The following is a 19,960-nucleotide window of genomic DNA, read 5'->3' on the forward strand; positions in this document are numbered from 1 at the left end:
GCTACTTATTAGTTTTTTTAATTCGCAGGCGACAGCTAGTATGCTCATAATCGTCAGATCACAAATAAATGCTGCTTAACATGCGGGAGTGCTAACTATTTTGTTACCTAGTGGTATTATAAGAGTCAAACTTATAGCAGCTCCTGATTACCGATAAGAGCATGTCTTCAATACGCTATATTGAATATCTTTGGTTTTAAATAATATCTTTTCAGAAAAAAATATTTCACCAGAATCGGTCATTGTCTAGGTCACAGCCACAGCGCGCAATCTGTAAACGTTATCTGCCTGACTCTTGACACGTGTCGACTACGAATAAAATCCTAAAGAATGTCTCATTATGCGTCACTAAGCTGGCAAAAATTACATATTGAACTATGTAGTACAAAGTTATAACAATCGTATACTGAAAGAACACGAAATAATTCACCTAATTGTAAGTTTCCGTTGTCCAAATATCCATACAAGGCATATTATTATCTGAGTTTTGTTCAAGGTGAATGAATGAGATCATCATCATCATCAGCTCACAATACGTCCCCACCGAGGGGCTCAGAACCTACCCTAACTTAGGGGTGAGTAGACCATGAAAGAGATAACTATAGAATTTTTCATCAATCGACAGTGGTATATATGGTTAGCAGGGAGTCGACCACTATACATAATGTATACTTGTTTAGCTTGGCACATGTATTAAATTCGCTAAAGGAATAAGAAGAGAGACCACTAGATAGAGATAGAAACTATAGTATCACACCATTAGTTGGAATCTGCAACTCAAACTAAAGTTAGGGATGTCTATTTGTAACGTACTCTTTTGCTTAGACTAGTTCTTTGACATTTTTCGAAAAAAAAAACTAACAAAAGAAATTGGTACAGAAAATTGCATTCGATCACGCGCTGGATTTGGTCGTGTGGCAGGTAATGATCAAGGCCGGCAATTAATCGAGATACGACTAGTTGGAGAGACTGTTATTCAACTAGGGCTACTCACCTTTTTCTAACACTGACCCAAACATTAATTCCGAAAAAAAACAACGACCGGAGATTTTTCAACCATTCCTTGTTCAGGGCCGACTTAACCCAGAGGTACAAGGGTCGCCGCGCTTTAGGGGCGTCCCGGGTAGAGGCCCTCAACATGGTTAAGAGAGCACTCTCCTAAAGTTCTTGTCATATGACGAAAAGAAAACGATGTCCCATACTTCTTCCTTGTTGGACTTGTTTGTCCACTCTGTCTCGAAAACATCGATGTCAAACCAGCTCTGTGCAAAACCAAAGAATCTAAAAAGGTGGCAGCCCTAATTGCAATAGAGATAGGCGATAAACGGATGCACTATGAAACTGTTTACCTATCTAACGAAGGTCGCACGATACAGATGTTCTATTTACCAACTGTTTAATTGCAGTATCTTCAAGCTGTTTATAAAAAGAGGTGGGAAATTTATCAATGATCTATAAACGATTTATCTGAAACGATTCGACCATACACGATGTTACACGAGGATAACTATACAGTGGTAGATACCATAACAACAACATTTCTTGGGTGCACGAATGAACATGGTAGACAAGTGCAAGACCACGACCACACAGAAGACAGGCGTGGAGTGGAATCAATTCTGCGTTTCGTCTGATGAGCGTGGTGCCGGAGGCCTATTTTTAGTCCTCGTTCCCTTCTCATCCTTTTCTTATTAGGAGAGGATGGCAAGGGGAATTGGATTTGCCGGAAGAGGGGCGAGAGGCGGAGAGGGACTCATAGGAAGGGGAAACATACTCTGTGCGTCCACTTCTCCATTTGCGGATGTTTATTGGCAACGGTCGCCTCTCTATTTTGGCGAATTCTGGTGGCCGTTTGCTCGTTTGCCACCTTTTGCTATAAAAAATATAAATAAAAAAGATAATTTACGTCCGAAGAATCCGTTGTAAGTGAAGTTACTATTTCTGATTGATCAAAGAATATGACAATGTTTAAAATGGAATCATCACTCACCTTACTTGCTCTGATGATGACTACAGTCTGACTGTCCTCTACACCATAATAAGTTTCTTTATGTCCACCAACTATTGTCCCCATATAAAGGATCATGGTTAGGGCTGGCACTTTATTATTATGTATTACATAGGCAAGGAGTGATTGTCTTGGTCTATTCTAGCGATGGTAAGGGTTTAAATAAAAATATTCCAAAATACATTAATATTTAAAACATTTTTTTTAAATAAAAATGTAAATTAAGTGTACAAATAATTAATTAAATTTCAATTATATTTTTTCCACGTCATCGAATAAGAAGCTTTGGATTGTAATCGATTAAAACAATTTTTTTAAATTATGTTCTGTGATATTAATTTAATAATTTGGAATAAATAAAACTGTTATAAAAAGTTATTTTGGACAGCCTTAACAAATCCGTAAAGCGCGACCGCGCGAAGGACGATAGTGGCAAGTTGTACTTGTATTGAATGTGTACAATGCTTAATAATAATATGTTAATGTGCTAATAATATAGAGATGACCACAACGCAGTATAATGTGCGCTTACAATCTAAAAAAAAACTACGTACAAACCAGTAACTAAAATTGCAGCTCCTATTTCGAGCTTTTAAACCTGAAAAGAAGGCTAAATGGGTAGAAGTTGTAGCAAATTTATTGTATAAATTTTATTATCAGAGCGTGCGAAGAAAACCATATAAGCTGGAGTACTATTTCATATGCTGTGTACGTCTGTTATCTGTGTGTTCCTCTGTTTTTACCGTCTGTGTGCTATTTGTACCTTTTCGTGCTTGTTGAACATGCAATTGATGTACATCTTTAATAAATAAATAAATAAATTTGACATTTTTTCACTTTACTAAGAAACTATTGTTGTTTAAGATTTGGGCTTTGGTACAGTAATTTTAATTTATTTATCCATGTTATACATCGATTCATCATAAAAAAACTATTTTTTAAATAAAAAGAGATTTCGTTTCATTAGAATTTTATTGCATTTTAACCCCATCTGGTAAAAAAATATGAAACTAAAAAGATATGTTGAATAACAACCCATTTTAATAATCTATCTCAAATAATTTTTAATTGCGTTTTACAAATTGTCAAAAAGCGAAGAAAGTCCTTAAGGCTTTTATCTAGTCTTACCTTTTTTAAATCTATATAATAACATTCTTGAATCATCAACGATTTTTAATAAAGTTTTAGTTTGATCGTTATAACCCGCCATCTATTGTTAAGTGCCAACAATTCTTCTACTGCGCCAAGTAGTTTATCTACCTGTAGAAAGATGTCGCTATAACAACTTTTCAATAATTGTTATTCGAGCGTCATCTATGTCATACCATTGTAACATTTAAAATCAAACTTCAGAAACTTTTAATTCTTTCCTTTTTTGTCATTAACAAGCTCGATTTTACGAAAAATTTACTTTGCGTTCTATGATCAGAAAAATGGTTTTCGCATATACAGATATAGTGATCATAGAAACATTAATTATTTTAACTACCAAACTTCAAATTCTAAACTAATGTAATAATTAGAACAGTCGTTATTTATTCGTTGAATTTTCTCTGCGTGTCTGAAGCAGCGGACCATACGATCATCGTGTATTATGCACATTCTCTCTAATTACATACTTTCTTTTTCGTTACCGTTTTATTTTATTTAGCAACAGCCCTCTGATTTTCTTGTTTAAGTCTTAATTAATTCATGATATCAGCGAGCAAGTATTGCTTGCCATTTTTCACCAGAGTAAGCTGAATATTTATATAAGCTCTATATAGTTAAATTCCCTATAGATCTAGCAACTAATATAGACATGCCTTCTCGCAGAGCATAGCCTGAGAAGGATGTTAGTTTTATTTAAGGGATAATAACAAAACTCGTAAAAACTATAAAAATAAGTTTAATACTAGCATTGAATAGTTATAGACTAAGCGTAGGGTGTTGGGCGCGCGAGGGCGCGGCGGGCTCGGGTCACCGGTGCGGCGGCAGGAAGGCGAGATCGCGCAGCGCCCGTTCGGCGCGCTCTTGCAGCGGACCGCGCCAGCGCCACAGCGCCGTGTCGCGTACGGGTTGCGCGCGCAGCTCGCCGCACGATTTGCTGAGCGCGGTGACGCAGTCCGCGCGGTAGTGCTGCAACCGTGCGTGCCGCGTCTCTAGAGCATACGAGGAGCATGCACCGCCGAGGCACGCCAGCGGGAAGTGGTTGTGCAGCGCCAGCACGCGCTCCGTCTCGTGGAACGCCTTCACGTACTGGCCTGGCTTGGTGAAGTTGCGCGTGCGGTACACGTGCTGCAACATGTGCATGTAGCGAGGCACGCCCTCCTCCCAACCGTGCTCGTGACGTAGCGAGTCCAGGAAGTACAGATTAGAGGCGTGGTAGGAGGAGCGCGCCGGCTTGCCCGCTGCAGGTACGGCCAGCGGTTGCACGCGCCGCATCAGCCCGCTCCAGTCCTCGTCCTCGAGCGGTACGATCACCTCATCGATGTCGAGCAGCGCCAGCCACCGGTATTCGTACATGTGCCGGTACAGGCAGTCGTTGTACGGAATCAGCTCCATCTGGCGCTTGTGTGTAGTCTTCTTCTTGAGGTACATGTGCTGCAGGCCGGGCAGATTGGGCTGGCCGCCTGGCAGCGTGATCGGCGTCACCTCGACCGCGCCCTGCGCTCTATAGTAGTCCAGCACCTTGGTTATGTTAGGGTGCACCTGCAGTTCGTAGAAGAATATCTTGTCGGCACCGAGAATGCGGACCAACTCTATCCATTCGACGAGGCGGACAGAGAGGTCCTCGTGTAAAAAGTCGAGCCCCTTGACACACACCGCAAACTCCTTTCTTGGCGTCGGCGGCGTGGGCCGGTCGTAGTGCACGCGGAGGTTATTGGTTGCCCTGTCGCAGGGGTTCTCCACGATGGAGACGGATGCCGGTACCAGATGGCGCACCTCGGCGGGCAGCACGCACGCCAGCAGGTAGGGCTGCAGCACGTGATCCCGGTAGTTGCCCCACTTGCTGTTCCACACGTACTTGTACTCGAGGTTGCGCACGACGACGGGCGCCTCGCGCTCCTCGAACCAGAGCTGGCAGTGCGTTGCGAGCGTGGGCTTAATCCGGTCGTGCACGGCGAGCACGCGCACCGCGGGCCCGATGCGCGACGTGTTCCGCGCGTCCATGTACGCGCCGTAGAGGTGGAACACGCCTTGGCTAGCCCGAAGAGTCTGCCAGTACGTATTATGGAATTCTAAGTCGTATATCGAAGGGAAGGGCGCGCAGTCCTTCTTTTTGTAGTATTTGTTTTTATCGTCCTTGTGCTTGTGCCAGTAGGCGAGGGGGAGTGAGGGCAGTCTGCGCTCGGCGTCGGCTCGTAGCTCGTCTTCGGTGAGCACCCTAGTGTCGGTGGCTGGAAGAGCGGGAGTGATGACCGCGGGAGTGGAGGCGGCCGCCTCGGACTGCAACAGCAGGCGGGCAGGGGGCGCTGGCGGCGCGGGTCGCGGCGCGGGCGGAGCTTGCAGGCGCGGCAGGGCCACGGCTGCCAGTGCCACCCAGCACAACAGCGCGGCCAGCCAGCGCAGCCGTCCGCGCCCACCGCCGCTCCAGCGCGCACACCAGCCCCGCATCGCCTGCAACACAACACGATATACGTTACGCATTGCACAGCAGTTCATTAATTCTTTGTGAGACCTTGGAGTAAATCTCACACGCAGAATTTTTGAAATTGGTTCTTAAAAATGACGTTAAGATCGTATCTGTCTTGTTATGATTTATGCAGTAAGTTGGTACACAAATATGACATAAGTGGTAAGGTAAAATAAGGAAGAAAAAAATTGTTGCACATCAGAGAAAGAAGAGTGATCCTGTATCTATGTATGTATGTATGTATGCACGGACTACGTCCGGAGATGATATAATCGAATGGTTCTGGTATACTATACTTAAAGTACAATAGTATGTTTAAATAACTCATACTTTCACAGCACAAATGGTTTATTGGTCGACTTCCGCCGCGACCTCGTGAAGTTATAAAGATACGTTACGAAACTATACATATTGAATGAATAAACAATGATTGTGTTATGTGTTTGCCTTTTTATTAGCGAATATCTGGGTACAGAACACAACGGTGACAAAATTGGCGTATCTTCCATTAGAACATGGCCAAAAACTAAAATATTAAAAGAGGGGACGATAACGTAATCACGCAAGTACAGTGCTATTCCTTACTAACGATTATGATTAAACACTTTGTAGAGATTTATTTTTATATCCGCTCTATAAGTGATTCATTAGAACCTTTTTGAAGATAATCAACAGCCACAGATAACTTAAATATCAGTGTTTTTAACTACCGATAGATCTAGGCATCCGAAACAAATGAATGGCATAAGCATTCCTTATTTACACTTTGTACTGAGAGGGGAGATTTCCATCAATCAATCGTAAAATCCTCTTCCCCTTTTCTTTAATATTCCAACATTATTTCAATTGTTCATTCTTATAATTCCTATGAACTACAATCGCGTTGGACTTCGGATCGTGTGCATGTTAAAATAAGTTATGATGAAGTTATGATTGTTCTTGGTGACCTCATGCCCATACCAGGAATAACTTAAGTTGGTGATGATTGTGATGCAATGTTTTTTTATATAGTTATATGTTTCTGTATATGTTATTTAATTTCACCGTTAACCCTATTCATCATCAGCTAATTGTAAATCCCCATTGAAGGGGTGATTAGGCCATAGTCACTGGCACTGTATTGATTGGTTGACGGCACACATATCTTTGAATTTCTTAAAATAAAATAAAATTAATAATATTTGAAAGAAAACAATAATATTAATATTATTTTCATACTCTCAATAATATTAAGTATTCTTTGCGTAATAAATTAATTATTTTCTGGGACAGCCCAACTATATTAGCATAAAACATGCTTTATCTTATCAAATATACATCCAGTATGCTAATAAGTGTAACCGTTTCTAGTTTACTGTTAGCGAAAACTGAGCCAGCCCTAATTAACGGAACGTGTCCAATGCTTACTTCATAATAAATCTGTAAACTCACAATACACAAACAGCAATGTATGATTAAAAAGACATAAGGTTTATGTTTGCGAGGGTTGTCACTGTTTTAGTATATTTTTTTGGTGCTTGCGATTAAAAACAACAACCCTGAATATTTGTATGTCTAAACTTTTTATCTTTTAACCAAGTTGTATGATAATTGATTATAGGAAGTAATGCTAAAAACAAAGCGGAGTTAAAATATGATTTTGCGATTGGAAAAAGTTTTGCGTTTATTATAACCAGTTTCATTATAACAGTTAATCTTTAACAGTTATATGCTAATAGCAGTTAACATAATTTTTAAAGTGACATGTGGTCATCTAAAGAGTATCTTCGTTTGATATCAAATAATTTTCCCAAACCTCAAAGTTGTTACTTGGTTACTAACGGGAAAATTTACTTTTTGTCGTACTAATACCGTTTTCATTACCGAAATAAATACAAATGTACCAAAACATATTTTAAACCCTCTCATTTTCTCAAACTCTGGGTAACTTACGTTATTTTCATTAAATATTAGACTCAAACTCATGTTCCAAATTCAAAAAATCGTTTTTTAAATAGCGTAACGTTTGTATGCCTCTGCTCACCATTAAGGTTTTAATGGCATGACAAAGCTATTTTATTTACATAGTTACATCATATTTTAAATACAGTCAAAACCGTTTATGGCGACATCGTTTAGAACAACATACCGGTTAAATTGACCAAAATCAAAGGTCCTGGCTGAATGTTATATACATATCTTTCCTATTAATACCTGTCACCGGTTGTTACAACTATCGGTTTTTACGACTCAATATGAGTAGTCCCTTCGATGTCGTTATAACAGATTTTGACTGTAATATAAAAAATACGTATTAAACATTTACGATAAAATTGGAATATTTTAATAATTTATTAAATGTATTTGGAACAAGAGCTTGTTTTAATGAAAGGTTAATAGAGGTTATGTAGATTAAAAAAGCGAAATAAATTAATTTTTAAAAGAGTTGACACCAATTCATAAGATATTAACATTGCTACATTGTTTTTTATATAAGAACATACGGTAGCAAACGAACTCTACCTGATGTTACCCTGCTCATAGACATCTGTAAGAAGTCTACCGTTTTTAGACAGAGTAGAGGACAAATAGGATACTACCAATCACCTCCTCCGTCAAATCTATTTCCCCTTCTCACGCTTTACTTATCCTAAAATGATGCTAAGGGATGAAGATAAATAAAAACAAGACATCTAAGACATCTGCGTAGTTTTTACCAGTATATAATCTTACTAGGGACATTATGAACTGTGAACTAAACCGACTTTTCATTATAAAAGTCCATCAAAATATATCACTTCCACAATGGTTATGTCACAGACATTGTTTAAAAAATAATTAAGAACAAAGGTCGGTGACGAGGACAGGCGACCTCCTTACGACGTAATCAGATGTTATAACAAGTATACAATACAATTAATTGCAACCTTGTGACAAAATAAACGCACGCATGTACACGTTTCAGTTGGCACGTCGAACACAAGAGTGCTCTTTTGCCAAATGTGCCAACTCAAATTTATCCGTCAAATATTCTGTTTTATTTAAAAACTTGGTGAAGCCTTTATAAAATCTTACTTTTAACCAAATTAAACAAATAAAAACAATAGCAATCAAACATATTTTGCCTTTATATTATGATTTCTATGCGTAATGCGTTTTGGTAAAAACTAAAGTTAAAACTATGTCATAGTTCTCGTAACTTAATAGTATTATTGCCCGAAAAAAGAAATGTAAGACTTATAAAATATGGCAACACTCGTATTTCATTAACACGTGTGCGCGGCCATGTTTGTTTTACGCGCGCGTCGCGTCACAATCAACGACATTCGATCTCTCGGCATTGTATGACATTGTTAATTGAACACACTAAACGATTTAATTATTATTTCATACATCATTGTTTGAATGTATACAAACGCATATTGATATTATAAGTGCGAATGTTTATATGGATGGATGTTTGTTATAAGGTATGTATAGAAAGTCTGTAAGAATCTCGATGAAATTTGCCACATATGTATGTAGAACTTAGCCTAAACCTAGAAGAACACAACGTAGACTACCAATTGAGTTGTATATCTTAGTTTAATTAGGTAAAGTTTTAATAAGATTTAAAGATAGTCAGTTTTCAAATGAACGCAACATTAAAAAAATTCAAACTTAGAAAAATCCGCAAAAGGCCATGCGACGTTTTCGGTGCATTCTTTTTAAATGCGAATTTTAATCTACCTAATATCGTTCTAATTTAAGTCAACATAATAAATCTTGGAGATGACCATCGTTGGATCCGTTGAGCGACCTTATGGTCAAGAGTGGAACGGTCACGGACCGTCGCTGTTGCAAAACATCGAATACATTAAGATTTTAACGGTATATTGCCATTCAATCTTTACTGAGGCTTGTAATTTCGACCTGCGAAAACAGTTGCAGGTAACCACGAGCCGCCATAAAGTTTACATATTGTAATAACCAGACAGAGATGACAAACTGGGGCCCGTAAGTTTGTAAGCACTGTATACGGAACGCAATGGCAGATCGATTACCATGACGGTTTATTTTCTTTTGGCTTAATTAATGGGATTAAGTAAAGTGAATTGTCAAAATTTTGGATCTGAGGTCAGGTATCAATTATTACCAACAGCGCCATCTGTTAGGGTTCAAAGTAAGGTTATGTTTTACTTCCTGCTAAAAAAATTCTTCTCTGGCTTTGCATTGTCCTGTATGCAAACAAATGATTGAAAGCAGAGGGCGTAGCACGAATGTTGGCGACACTCGTCTTCGTAACGTAATCGTCTAAAAATGTTATTTGTACGCGATCTTTATGCCCGGTAGAGGCGCTGCAAGTTATGAAAGCGTTCTCGCGAATATTTGCGATAGGCCCTCGGTACATGTATGTCAAAGTACTACTAACACCGGAAATTAAATGAAAATATACAAAAAAAAAACAATAGCTTCCGTGGCGTGGTATGACACTAAAAAACTCGTCGCAAAACGTGACCTTCATAACAATAAACGCAGTCAATGTAAAGTTTATTATAACCTCAATTGCTTCGTATTCGGAACACGTCTTTGGTCAGGCGTCATTGGACGCAATTGGACACCAAATGTCGCGTAATACTGTCATAAAACAATGCAATATATTGACTTGTCAATGTATACTAAAGATACCAAGATAATAACAGAACTCAAGCCATACAAATTGCCATAAACTGTAGAAGTTATTAAAAAAAATCCTGAATAGTCTAAAAGCATGGTTTGTTTTAGCGTTTGTGATTAATTTAAATTGAGTTTTGCCTTTTCATAAGAAGTCCAGTTAAAATAAACTGTAAATGTAAAACAGAATGATTGCAAAAATAACTTAATTTCATCATCAAATATTCAAAAATTTAGTTTGAATACTTTATAAAAACGCCTCAAAAGATTGCGCTATGTCAACTATAATGTGATCTAATAAGCTGCTGATAAAGACAACAAAATGCAGTAATGTTCCTACAACGAACAATTCTTGAGTTCGATTCTATTCCTCAGTGAGTCATAACGCGTAGAGGACATGGCTGTCTCTGGTTTTTATCTGGCGTGACGTCACGTCACTACGTCACTCTAAGATATTTGATAAACTTACACCAGGTATATGCAACACTTTGATTTTAAAAAAAAACTATGGCTTGATAGACAAAATGATTACTTAAATTTGAAAAATAAGTTTACTAAGTACGTAAAAGTACGTTGATTCAGTTTGTAAGATTTTTAATTTTATTATATTATATATCGAAGAGCTCCATTTCTGTTTTTTAACTTATTGAAATGTAAAGTTGAATAAAGGGCGTTCTTTATAATTTTTCATGTATCCTAAATTATGAAAGAAAATTGAATTTCCATATCCATGTTATACATTAGGCAGTTATCTCGTCTATCGCTTTTATCATTCATTTGAAATACACTATAAAATAAGCTTAAGTGAACGAGTTACGCACCTCTGGCTCTCTTTAGAAACGATCTAGTTCCGACAATTTATAAAGTCGGAAATTGAAGGTCGTTTGTTTACCTGTTTTAATCTCAGAAACCAACGATTATTATATCTTGAACATACATAATTTTAAACATCTTGAATATGTTTCGTACAGTTTCCGTCATAATGTAGGTTAATTTTAAAACCAAGGTTTTTTTATTTGATAGTCAACAATGTGACACTTGTGCATATTAACAATTTACCTTAGCTAAATGACGTCATAGTTATTTACAAGCATTACATAAATTGGATTAGTAACAATCTAATGACAGAAGCTTATGCTAAATTTAAGAGACTTCCTTAAAAGCCACTTAGTGACTCTTGAGTTTGGCACTAAATATAGTTAACCTTTAGGAATATGTTAAAAGCCGTGAAGAGGAAGTTTGTCAAAATAGTACTTTAATAGTAGGTATACAATTTGGTTTAATCATAAAGAGTAGGTTGTAACTGGTTGGTCAGATTTGCATTTAACTTCCTCTTAACTGTCAACTCGCCTTGAACAACGCTGTTACAGTTCAGTGAATATATTTATTACAACCTTCTTGGTACGTTTTAATTAAATTGCAGTGCATTTTGTAATTATAATGTTTCGCATTATAAATTTTGTACGAAGGTATCTCTTCAAATATTTCGAGAAACTTCTAGCAGTGCTAAATTAGAGTCCTTTTTCCCCATTCTATCCTTTTTTAACAAATGAAAGCATGAGAAGGAAAATATACTTTTTCTGGGTAATCTTCCTCTTTTGTTCCATTAAACATATGCATATAGCAGGATATGAAATAAATTCCACTACATTCTAATAAAACACACCATTTTATGGAAAAAAAATCGATGAGTGTTCTGAACTTGTATTGAAGTACAATTATTATAAGGTTTGCAAGACAGAAATAACATCGCATGCTAATAACAAGACGCTACAAACGCAAGCCTAAATAATTGACTGTCCGGGCCTTTCCAAGCACGCTACGTGGAAGAAACACTTTAATGAACGTCGGGTAAAGAGTATGCATGCAAAATAATCTTATTATAGGTTTCCATTGTCGAAAAATTTTTGTTAAAACATATTGGCATCCCCCTTATTTTTTTGAAAAAAAAAAACAGCATGCAATTACCTCTTATGAGCAGCGAGCAAACCTGCGAGCAATCATGTTGGCCCTCACCGATAGATAATGACTTAACGTATTAATCTTATATTGTTCACTAGCAGTCGTGTATTACATACGAAATGCGATACGTTCGGCCGCGCGAAAAACACTTACATTGTCTTTACATCCGTGCGACGCCCATTGACGATATAGATCCATTTCAATACACAATCTGTTTTAATTACATTTATAATTACTGTCATGTATCCGCTGATATATCAGTTTGACGGTTAATATGTAAGGTTAGGTATTTGGATTCGACTTGTAAACAAGGTAAATGCAAGGAAATATAAGTAGGTACGTCCATGTTATTATTTCTAAAGGGCACGCACTGTGATTTATTTTAAACAGTTTCGTTAATATTGTTTTGCTTTTTATTTCTATGCTGGATTTTTCTAAATTTGACCTGAGAAACATTGATCTAAAAAGATAATTTAATCCCGCTTCGTGCTAATATTTAGAACAATTAATAACAAAATACTAACTAACTTTAAAGTTATATAATATTTATGAAGGTGAAGCAAACTTGTCTTCCAGTGTGCCCTTTACAGGCACTCGCAGCTTTCTTTAGTACAGGGCTGGTTAGAGTATGGTCCGCAAGCTCATGAAACTTTACCTCATTCGCGTCTGCGGAGTACTCGGTGGACAATATTGAATTTATTTATATCATAAGGTGGCAAACGAGCACGCGACTACGTGAATTCAACTAAATAACCAAGATACCGTTTAGACATCCGCAATTGCAGATGCGTTGCCCAACTTCAATCGACAGAGGAGGTGATGCACAGAAAGAGGTTATATCCTCTTCCTATGCATCCTCTCAATCGTAAAATCTACTTCCACTTCCTATTTAAAATTTGATGTATGGTAAAATGAATGGATTTTTCAAGTACTATTTTTGTCAGCAAGATAATACCTTTTAAAAATTATACTAAATTGACAAAAAATCTGCAATTTATTACTTACTACGTTAAGTTTCTCTACTAAACGTCATCCCTCTCATACCAATAGAAAAAAAAAACAGAAAAAAGTGTATCGAGGAAGGTTATTCTGACGTCAACAAAGGTTGGTTACCCCTGTCTAAGGCGAGACAGCGTGGGCGCCGATCTCACTTCGTGCAATTGACATTTGAAGTATGGGTGTTAATGATCACCTATAATCTTCACGTATATTACGTCTATTGTGAAATGACACTAAGAGAAATCATCCTACATATTTTCATGAGCATTAACAGTGATCCGCGACTTCGTATAATAGCAGTTATTCAAATAAACTAACTGTTTATCTCTTTCCTGTGCTCTCTTGTCGAAACCAACACTTACTATAGTCGTAATATGTAGTCCCTAGTTACTGCGCCATCGGACATGGAAAAATAAATCTATCCCACGGAATTCGTACATTTTCAGGATAAAGAAGAGTATTTTGAATAAAAAAATTAACTTTATAAATCTGCTAGAATTAAGTATAAAAGTATATTAGTTAATATGGTCGTTACGTGAAAGTTTATCGTGCTAATGCGCCGCGCCTCTAAAGCGTATAGCTCTCTACAAACAAATCCACAGAGTATAAAGTAAATACGAACTGTCAACTTACAATAGACAAAGCTAGAAGAATTTTAATCTTAATATTAACCGCGGTCGCCCGCGACTTGGTCAGCTTAGAATTAAAAAATACACCTATAATATGCCCGTGTACATCAGCTACCTTCCCGTCCAAGTCCTGTCAATATCGGTGTAGCCGTTTCGGAGATCACCCGGAACAGACGCGACCTTGCAGACAAGCGGACAGACTTACGAAGAGACAAAAAAAAATAAAAATTGGTTTTTCGTTAGCTACTCAAATACATTAATCATGTGCACGAAATATTATTATTATTTTTCGTTATTACATACATACACTCTAATTTTATTATTATACAATATATAGATTATATAGAAAAATAAAACCGACTAATTGACTCTTTGACCCCTAACTCAATTGAAATTCGGTCATTTTGACGTTAGAGGGGATTTGACAACTCGAACGTAAACTATAAGTTGTTACCACTAGAAAACAATCGTTTGACTTATAATTAGTTATTCTTTATAAATTATTCTAATGCCCGCTCTATTACGGATTTATTTCATTCTCTATGGGTGCATACAATTAAGTACTTCTTTACTTTAAAAATATAATTAAATCCGGTATCTCCTACACGTTTGAATCATGCATATTTTTTTATCTTTTAATTAATCAGTTTTAAAATATAATGCAAATATTTATTCATTTTAACTCCACGGCAGATGTAACGACCTTGATATTTTAAAACGTGTATTTTGACGAGCAAAGATTTTTATTTTTATTGCATCAAATACCAGTAAATGTTTAATTGTCTATTATTGGAATACATTGCGGATATTATTAAAAGAAAAAAATGTCGTTATAGAATGAGGAAAAATAAATTAACTTATTCTTTTGAAGGAAACAAATTCAAAAGGATTTTAAAAGGACACAGTAATTACAGTTGTTTTTACCGTTATATATTTTAAACCGTTATGATAATCTTCAGTTAATTCGTGAGTTCCAGAGACCAAAATCTCCGTTTAAAACATATTCTTGTCTCTGTTTTGTCAAAGGTAATGAGAGAGATGACGAAATGTTCTACAGATATTGGTCTCAAAAACCAAGGGTAAATCTCTCTTATGCAACTAAATAATTGTTGTAAGAAATTGCAGTTGCATTCAATAACTGTCTAAATATTGAAAATAAAGATTTCATTTTAATTCAATGACTAAGCAGCCACCTACTTCAAAAATTTTAGATGCGTCATCAAAGGTCACAGACTAAAAAGCTAATACTAGATTACAGTGTGAATCTTGTGTGGGTTAACCACAAATATATAGAAATATCAAAATGTGGGAAGAGTTAAAAAGCTTGCATCTTTATTAGTATGCTAAATTATTCAAAGTTGTGTAAGAACAAAAGAAGTATTAGGTTTTTAGTTTTTAAACAAAAAAAAATCACAAAGAAATGGTTTCCAAATCGGTAGGGTTCTTGCTGACAAAACATATAAAAAATTATTAAAAAAAACTCATGATTATCCTTGAAAAAACAGTGATAACATATATACATCAGTGGAAGCCCATAGTAAGTTATACAAATTTTAAAATACCTCATTTGATATAGCATCAAAAATAACGGTCACACAGCTCTAACGAATGTAAAAACTATGCGTTCCCATTAACATATGAATTTATATTAGAGATCACAGCCAGCATATATCGCATTCAAATCGATTCATCAAACACCGGGCCATTTAGCCTTTAACGCTTATTTATATGTTAATATTTTATAATCCGACTAACTTCTGTGACCCGTTGAGCATAAGTGAAACTGTTATTGTTAGCTCATAACCGCCACATGTCAATGCTAAAAGTGTCAGAAGATCCTTGTCGCAGTGTAGCTTATTCTTGTCATGTCTTTGTGTATAATTTTCTGTGCCTAAGTATTTTTTTACGTATTCATTCTTTTACCAGGGCTACCTCGATAAGAGATAACAGCACTCTCTCACCGGGCCAAATAAATTTATCGGACTATACGTTACCAACCCGCGGAAATTTAAATGTATTTATATAAGAGGGTCAAGAGACGATTGCTCTTGTGCCAAATGAATCAATTAGTTTTTTTAGCCTTAACTAATAGTGATATTACTGTGGTAGATAAAAAAGAATAATACTTGTCACATTGACAGATGTCAGTGTCAGTACTACAGCGAAGGTGTCACATCTGCTTTTTTTTAAAACTTAATCTTAAAACTTAATGTTTTTTTCTAAAACAGAAAAATGATCAAGTAAGGTCTAATAAATCGGCAACAAAAACACCGTGATATGTTCACTCATAAACCATTATCTTTCTATTCCTTTGCACTAAATAATTCTATCAAATGACAGAAAAATAGCAACCATGCATATTTCATTAAAGTAGATCAACTTTTCGTATTTTCATGGCAACATTAAGCCTACACGACCTTGTGGTCGATTAGTTTTCACTGGAGTTATTATGAAAATATTTCACTATGCGTGTCGTACGTATTGTGACATTTGTTTTTTTTATAAACAAACGGCGACACTCGCTACCATTCAGCCAGTGTTTAAGGCCACAGTCCTTGAATTGGCAATTTAATTAAAATATAATCTTTAAGCTAGGACACTTATTAGGATTGTTACAGAGAAAGTTTTATAAGCGAGAAAAATATCGCGGTCCCTTAGACTCTTGTTAGCAAGGTTCGACTGTATATTCTGTGAGCAATGGCGTTAACAAATAAAACAAAATATTGTACCAGTGAATTAGAAATTAGAGAAATTTAGTCAAAGTACATAATTTGAAAAAAAAAAAAGCACGTCGTCTTTAGGGTCAAAGAGTTTATATTTTATTTGAAAAAAAAAAAACTATTGTAACACGTGTCTGTTAGTTAACAAACATTATTCTACGTCTGCTCATAATCGCTTAAAAAATGCAAAATAAAAACATTTTAAAAATATTATATTTATCAAACCTCTTACGAATGTCCCGTATTGGATGTGACAAAAAATGTGTGCCAGTATCATTGGTAACCCAGTTTTAACTATTATTTACGAATGAACGTCAATGTTTTTTTTTTTCAAAATTACGACGACTTATAAAAATCTAGACCATCTCAATTTAAAATTAGATATTCGAACCGATTGCCATCACTTATATTCACTTTAACAAAACAGAGACAACAATATCTTACTAATATTATAAATGCGAATGTTTAGATGGATGGATGTTTGTTAGGAGGTATGTCGAGAACTTAACTTAAACCTAAGAAGATTAATATAAAAGTGTAACACTGAATTCTACAGTAAAATAAATTATAAGCATGTCTGCAATATGCAGTTTTTGGAGCTCAGACGCATCATATCTATTCGGTTAGCGTTGGCAAATATTTTGTTGCGTTTCACTTCGCTTACGAAATCAACCGCGAAGCTACTACATGTTACGGATACAACGGTTATGTATATGATATAACAAGTGCAGATTTACAGAAAAAAAAAATACTTAGATATTATGATCATTTGGTTTAACATTAGGTTTTTTAAAATTCGAATTTTAATCGCATATGTTTCGTACAAAATAGTTAGGGATACTATTGCCCTCGGCTGCGTCTGCTTGGAATTAAAAAAAAACTTATTTGTTGCCTATATTTTCTTCCAAACTACGTTACTCTTTATGCCAAATTTTAGCTAGATTCATCCATCTAAACTTTCACATTTATAATATTAGTAAGATTAAGATTATTGTCAATCTCATTACATATTTTGTTTTCAAAATTCGCTTCAAGAATAAAACCTACTTAATGGAAGTTAAATATTATTTATGAAAATTTAAGTTATTGTTTTATTGCTTTCTATGCATTTACAATTGTAAATATTCCGTCAATTGAAAAACACAATGAAAATCAAAATTAGGGTCAAGCAAGAATAAAGACAACACATTTCTTTCAGAATTCCCCCTTCAATAAAATCGCAATAATTGAAATGAAAATAGCTTTACAATTAATATTTCGCACGTGCTTGAAAGACTGGTTATTTCCCCTTCTATTTCTGTACAAGAAATGTTGCACGTGGCACTGGTGGAAAGGGAATGCGGCCCTACCATTGAACTCCCCTGATCATAACCGTGTACTTCCCTATTGCGTTCCAGTTAAAGCATACATTATTTTTATTTAAACATCGCGGAGACTAGCTAACTCAGAAAGCGTTATTTTAGAAGAGTGAAGGAAAACATCGTGATTCAATCTGCATGTATTGGTGATGATATTCAAAGATTTGTGTAAAGTCAAACCGCACTGGACCAGCATTGTTGACTATGGCAATGTGACCCCTAACTTAGTGTAAGCTCCGAGCCCCTCAGTGGAGACGTACAGTGAGCTGATGATGGTTATTTTATTATAAGTTAATTCCATACAAGATCCATGTTAAAACTACATTTCATTAAAACTATCATGATTCAAACAAGATAATAATATTGATTTCAGAAATATTGTTATTTAAGAGAGTTCGAAAAGAACAATAAGTAATTATGCTCAAAAAACGAGTTGCTTCGTTATTCGTAGGGCCCGTTGAAATGCACTAATGCGGCCCTACCATTAAACTCTCTTGGTTATAAACGGTGTTACTTCCCTATTGCTTTTCATTAACAGCATCGTTAAAATATTTTAAGTGCTAAGATGCATATAAATATACAAATTAATATTAAAAAAATAATAATATTGATCTCAATTTTTTGAATCATTTAAACGTAATGGCAGTTTCATTGTATTTTTATAAATTTTCTACTGTTTTACTATTAAAAAAAACACACACACACCAAAAATCTGTTCCGTTTCATGTGCGTTTAAATTACAAAATATGTTTTGGTAAGCGTAATTGCAATGAATTCAAATGATCTTATCAAAACCGTTCTTTTTATTTGAGTGTACTTACATAATATCATTTCGAACGAGTTGTAACTATACTGTACAGAAATGTTTATGTGTTTTGTATCTATTGCTTTCGAATTTAAACAGTATTTCATAATTTAACATCGATAAATAAAGATATAATTACGAAATATGTGACATACAAAACACCTCTGAAATTAAAAATTAATTAAATCGTCTTTTATTTCAAAGGAAAATATTGGAAAATGTTGCCGACGTCAGCTCTTTAATCCAATCCATTCAATGCAGCATTAATTACGAATTCAATCCCCAAATAAACTCTTACCTCGCATATTACATAAATCTTATTCTATATCTTCAATACAATCTGACATGCAATTTATAACTTCAAAGGATTGTTGAAATTGTCAATGCAAACAAAAGTAAACTTTAATGACTAATCTAATGCACTAAATGTGGACTAAAGTAGCATAAATCTATCAGCGTTGTCTGATGTAACACGAAAGTGTAGCCGGCGTGCATTGTCAGCCGGTCCCGCGCTCTTGCGACACGCTCATGATCTTTGAACTTATCTAGATTTGGAGCTTTCATTTGATCTTTCAAATGAAAATCTATATCAGAGATTCACATTTTCTTTTCTCTTGTAGATTTCAACTGCCGTGACACTTTTATAAAACTAACGGCGTGTCTGTTTTAATAAAAAGACTGTGTAGGATAACTGTGATTTAAGTGTGAGACCCATCCTTAAATATTTTATTCCAAAGGTGTACTTGTATCTGTATCGCTTTTTAGCGTGTATATTATGTATCCTTTATTATACAAACGTACACAAAAATAACTAGAATTAGCAACGCTGTTAGCAATGCCAACGCTACGTGTCTGTGAATCCAAAAGACTAGTTAATACTGCTGTGGACCGTGAACTGTTTTTTTACGTTGTTTTCCTTTACTCATGCATTTATTTATACTCGGACTTGATAGAGCACATACACAAATTAAACAGTTACCTATACTCTTCAAGACTCATCTACAATAAAATCTGATATTAAATTTAAAGTATTTTATTTAACAAAATTCGTTTTTAAAATCCAACTACTATTTAGATATATATATATTATATATTATATATGTGCTTGTTAAAACATTTCTTTTCCATAGATATACTATATAACTATATTGTGTTTTAAAAAGACTGAATTTAAGTTTGAGTGATTGTTAAGTTTTTTGACTAACATTTATTAGTTTACTGACAATTCTTT

At 35.5% G+C, this 19,960-nt stretch overlaps 1 protein-coding gene across 3 annotated transcripts in view; it reads right to left on the reverse strand.

Annotated features, from left to right (window-relative positions):
- Nucleotides 1-3,948: 3,948 nt before the first annotated feature.
- The window catches only part of LOC106712625, a 42,471-nt gene continuing 26,459 nt past the window's right edge, over nucleotides 3,949-19,960 (reverse strand). For all 3 annotated transcript variants that reach the window (XM_014505240.2, XM_045683068.1, XM_045683067.1), the window contains one exon: nucleotides 3,949-5,608. In XM_014505240.2, coding sequence (XP_014360726.2) covers nucleotides 3,968-5,605 — 1,638 coding nt within the window. In that variant the 5' untranslated portion in view covers nucleotides 5,606-5,608 and the 3' untranslated portion in view covers nucleotides 3,949-3,967. The remainder of the gene's footprint in view (nucleotides 5,609-19,960) is intronic.

This window comes from Papilio machaon, chromosome 21 (assembly GCF_912999745.1).
Source record: "Papilio machaon chromosome 21, ilPapMach1.1, whole genome shotgun sequence".
Classification (NCBI taxonomy): Eukaryota; Metazoa; Arthropoda; class Insecta; order Lepidoptera; family Papilionidae; genus Papilio; species Papilio machaon.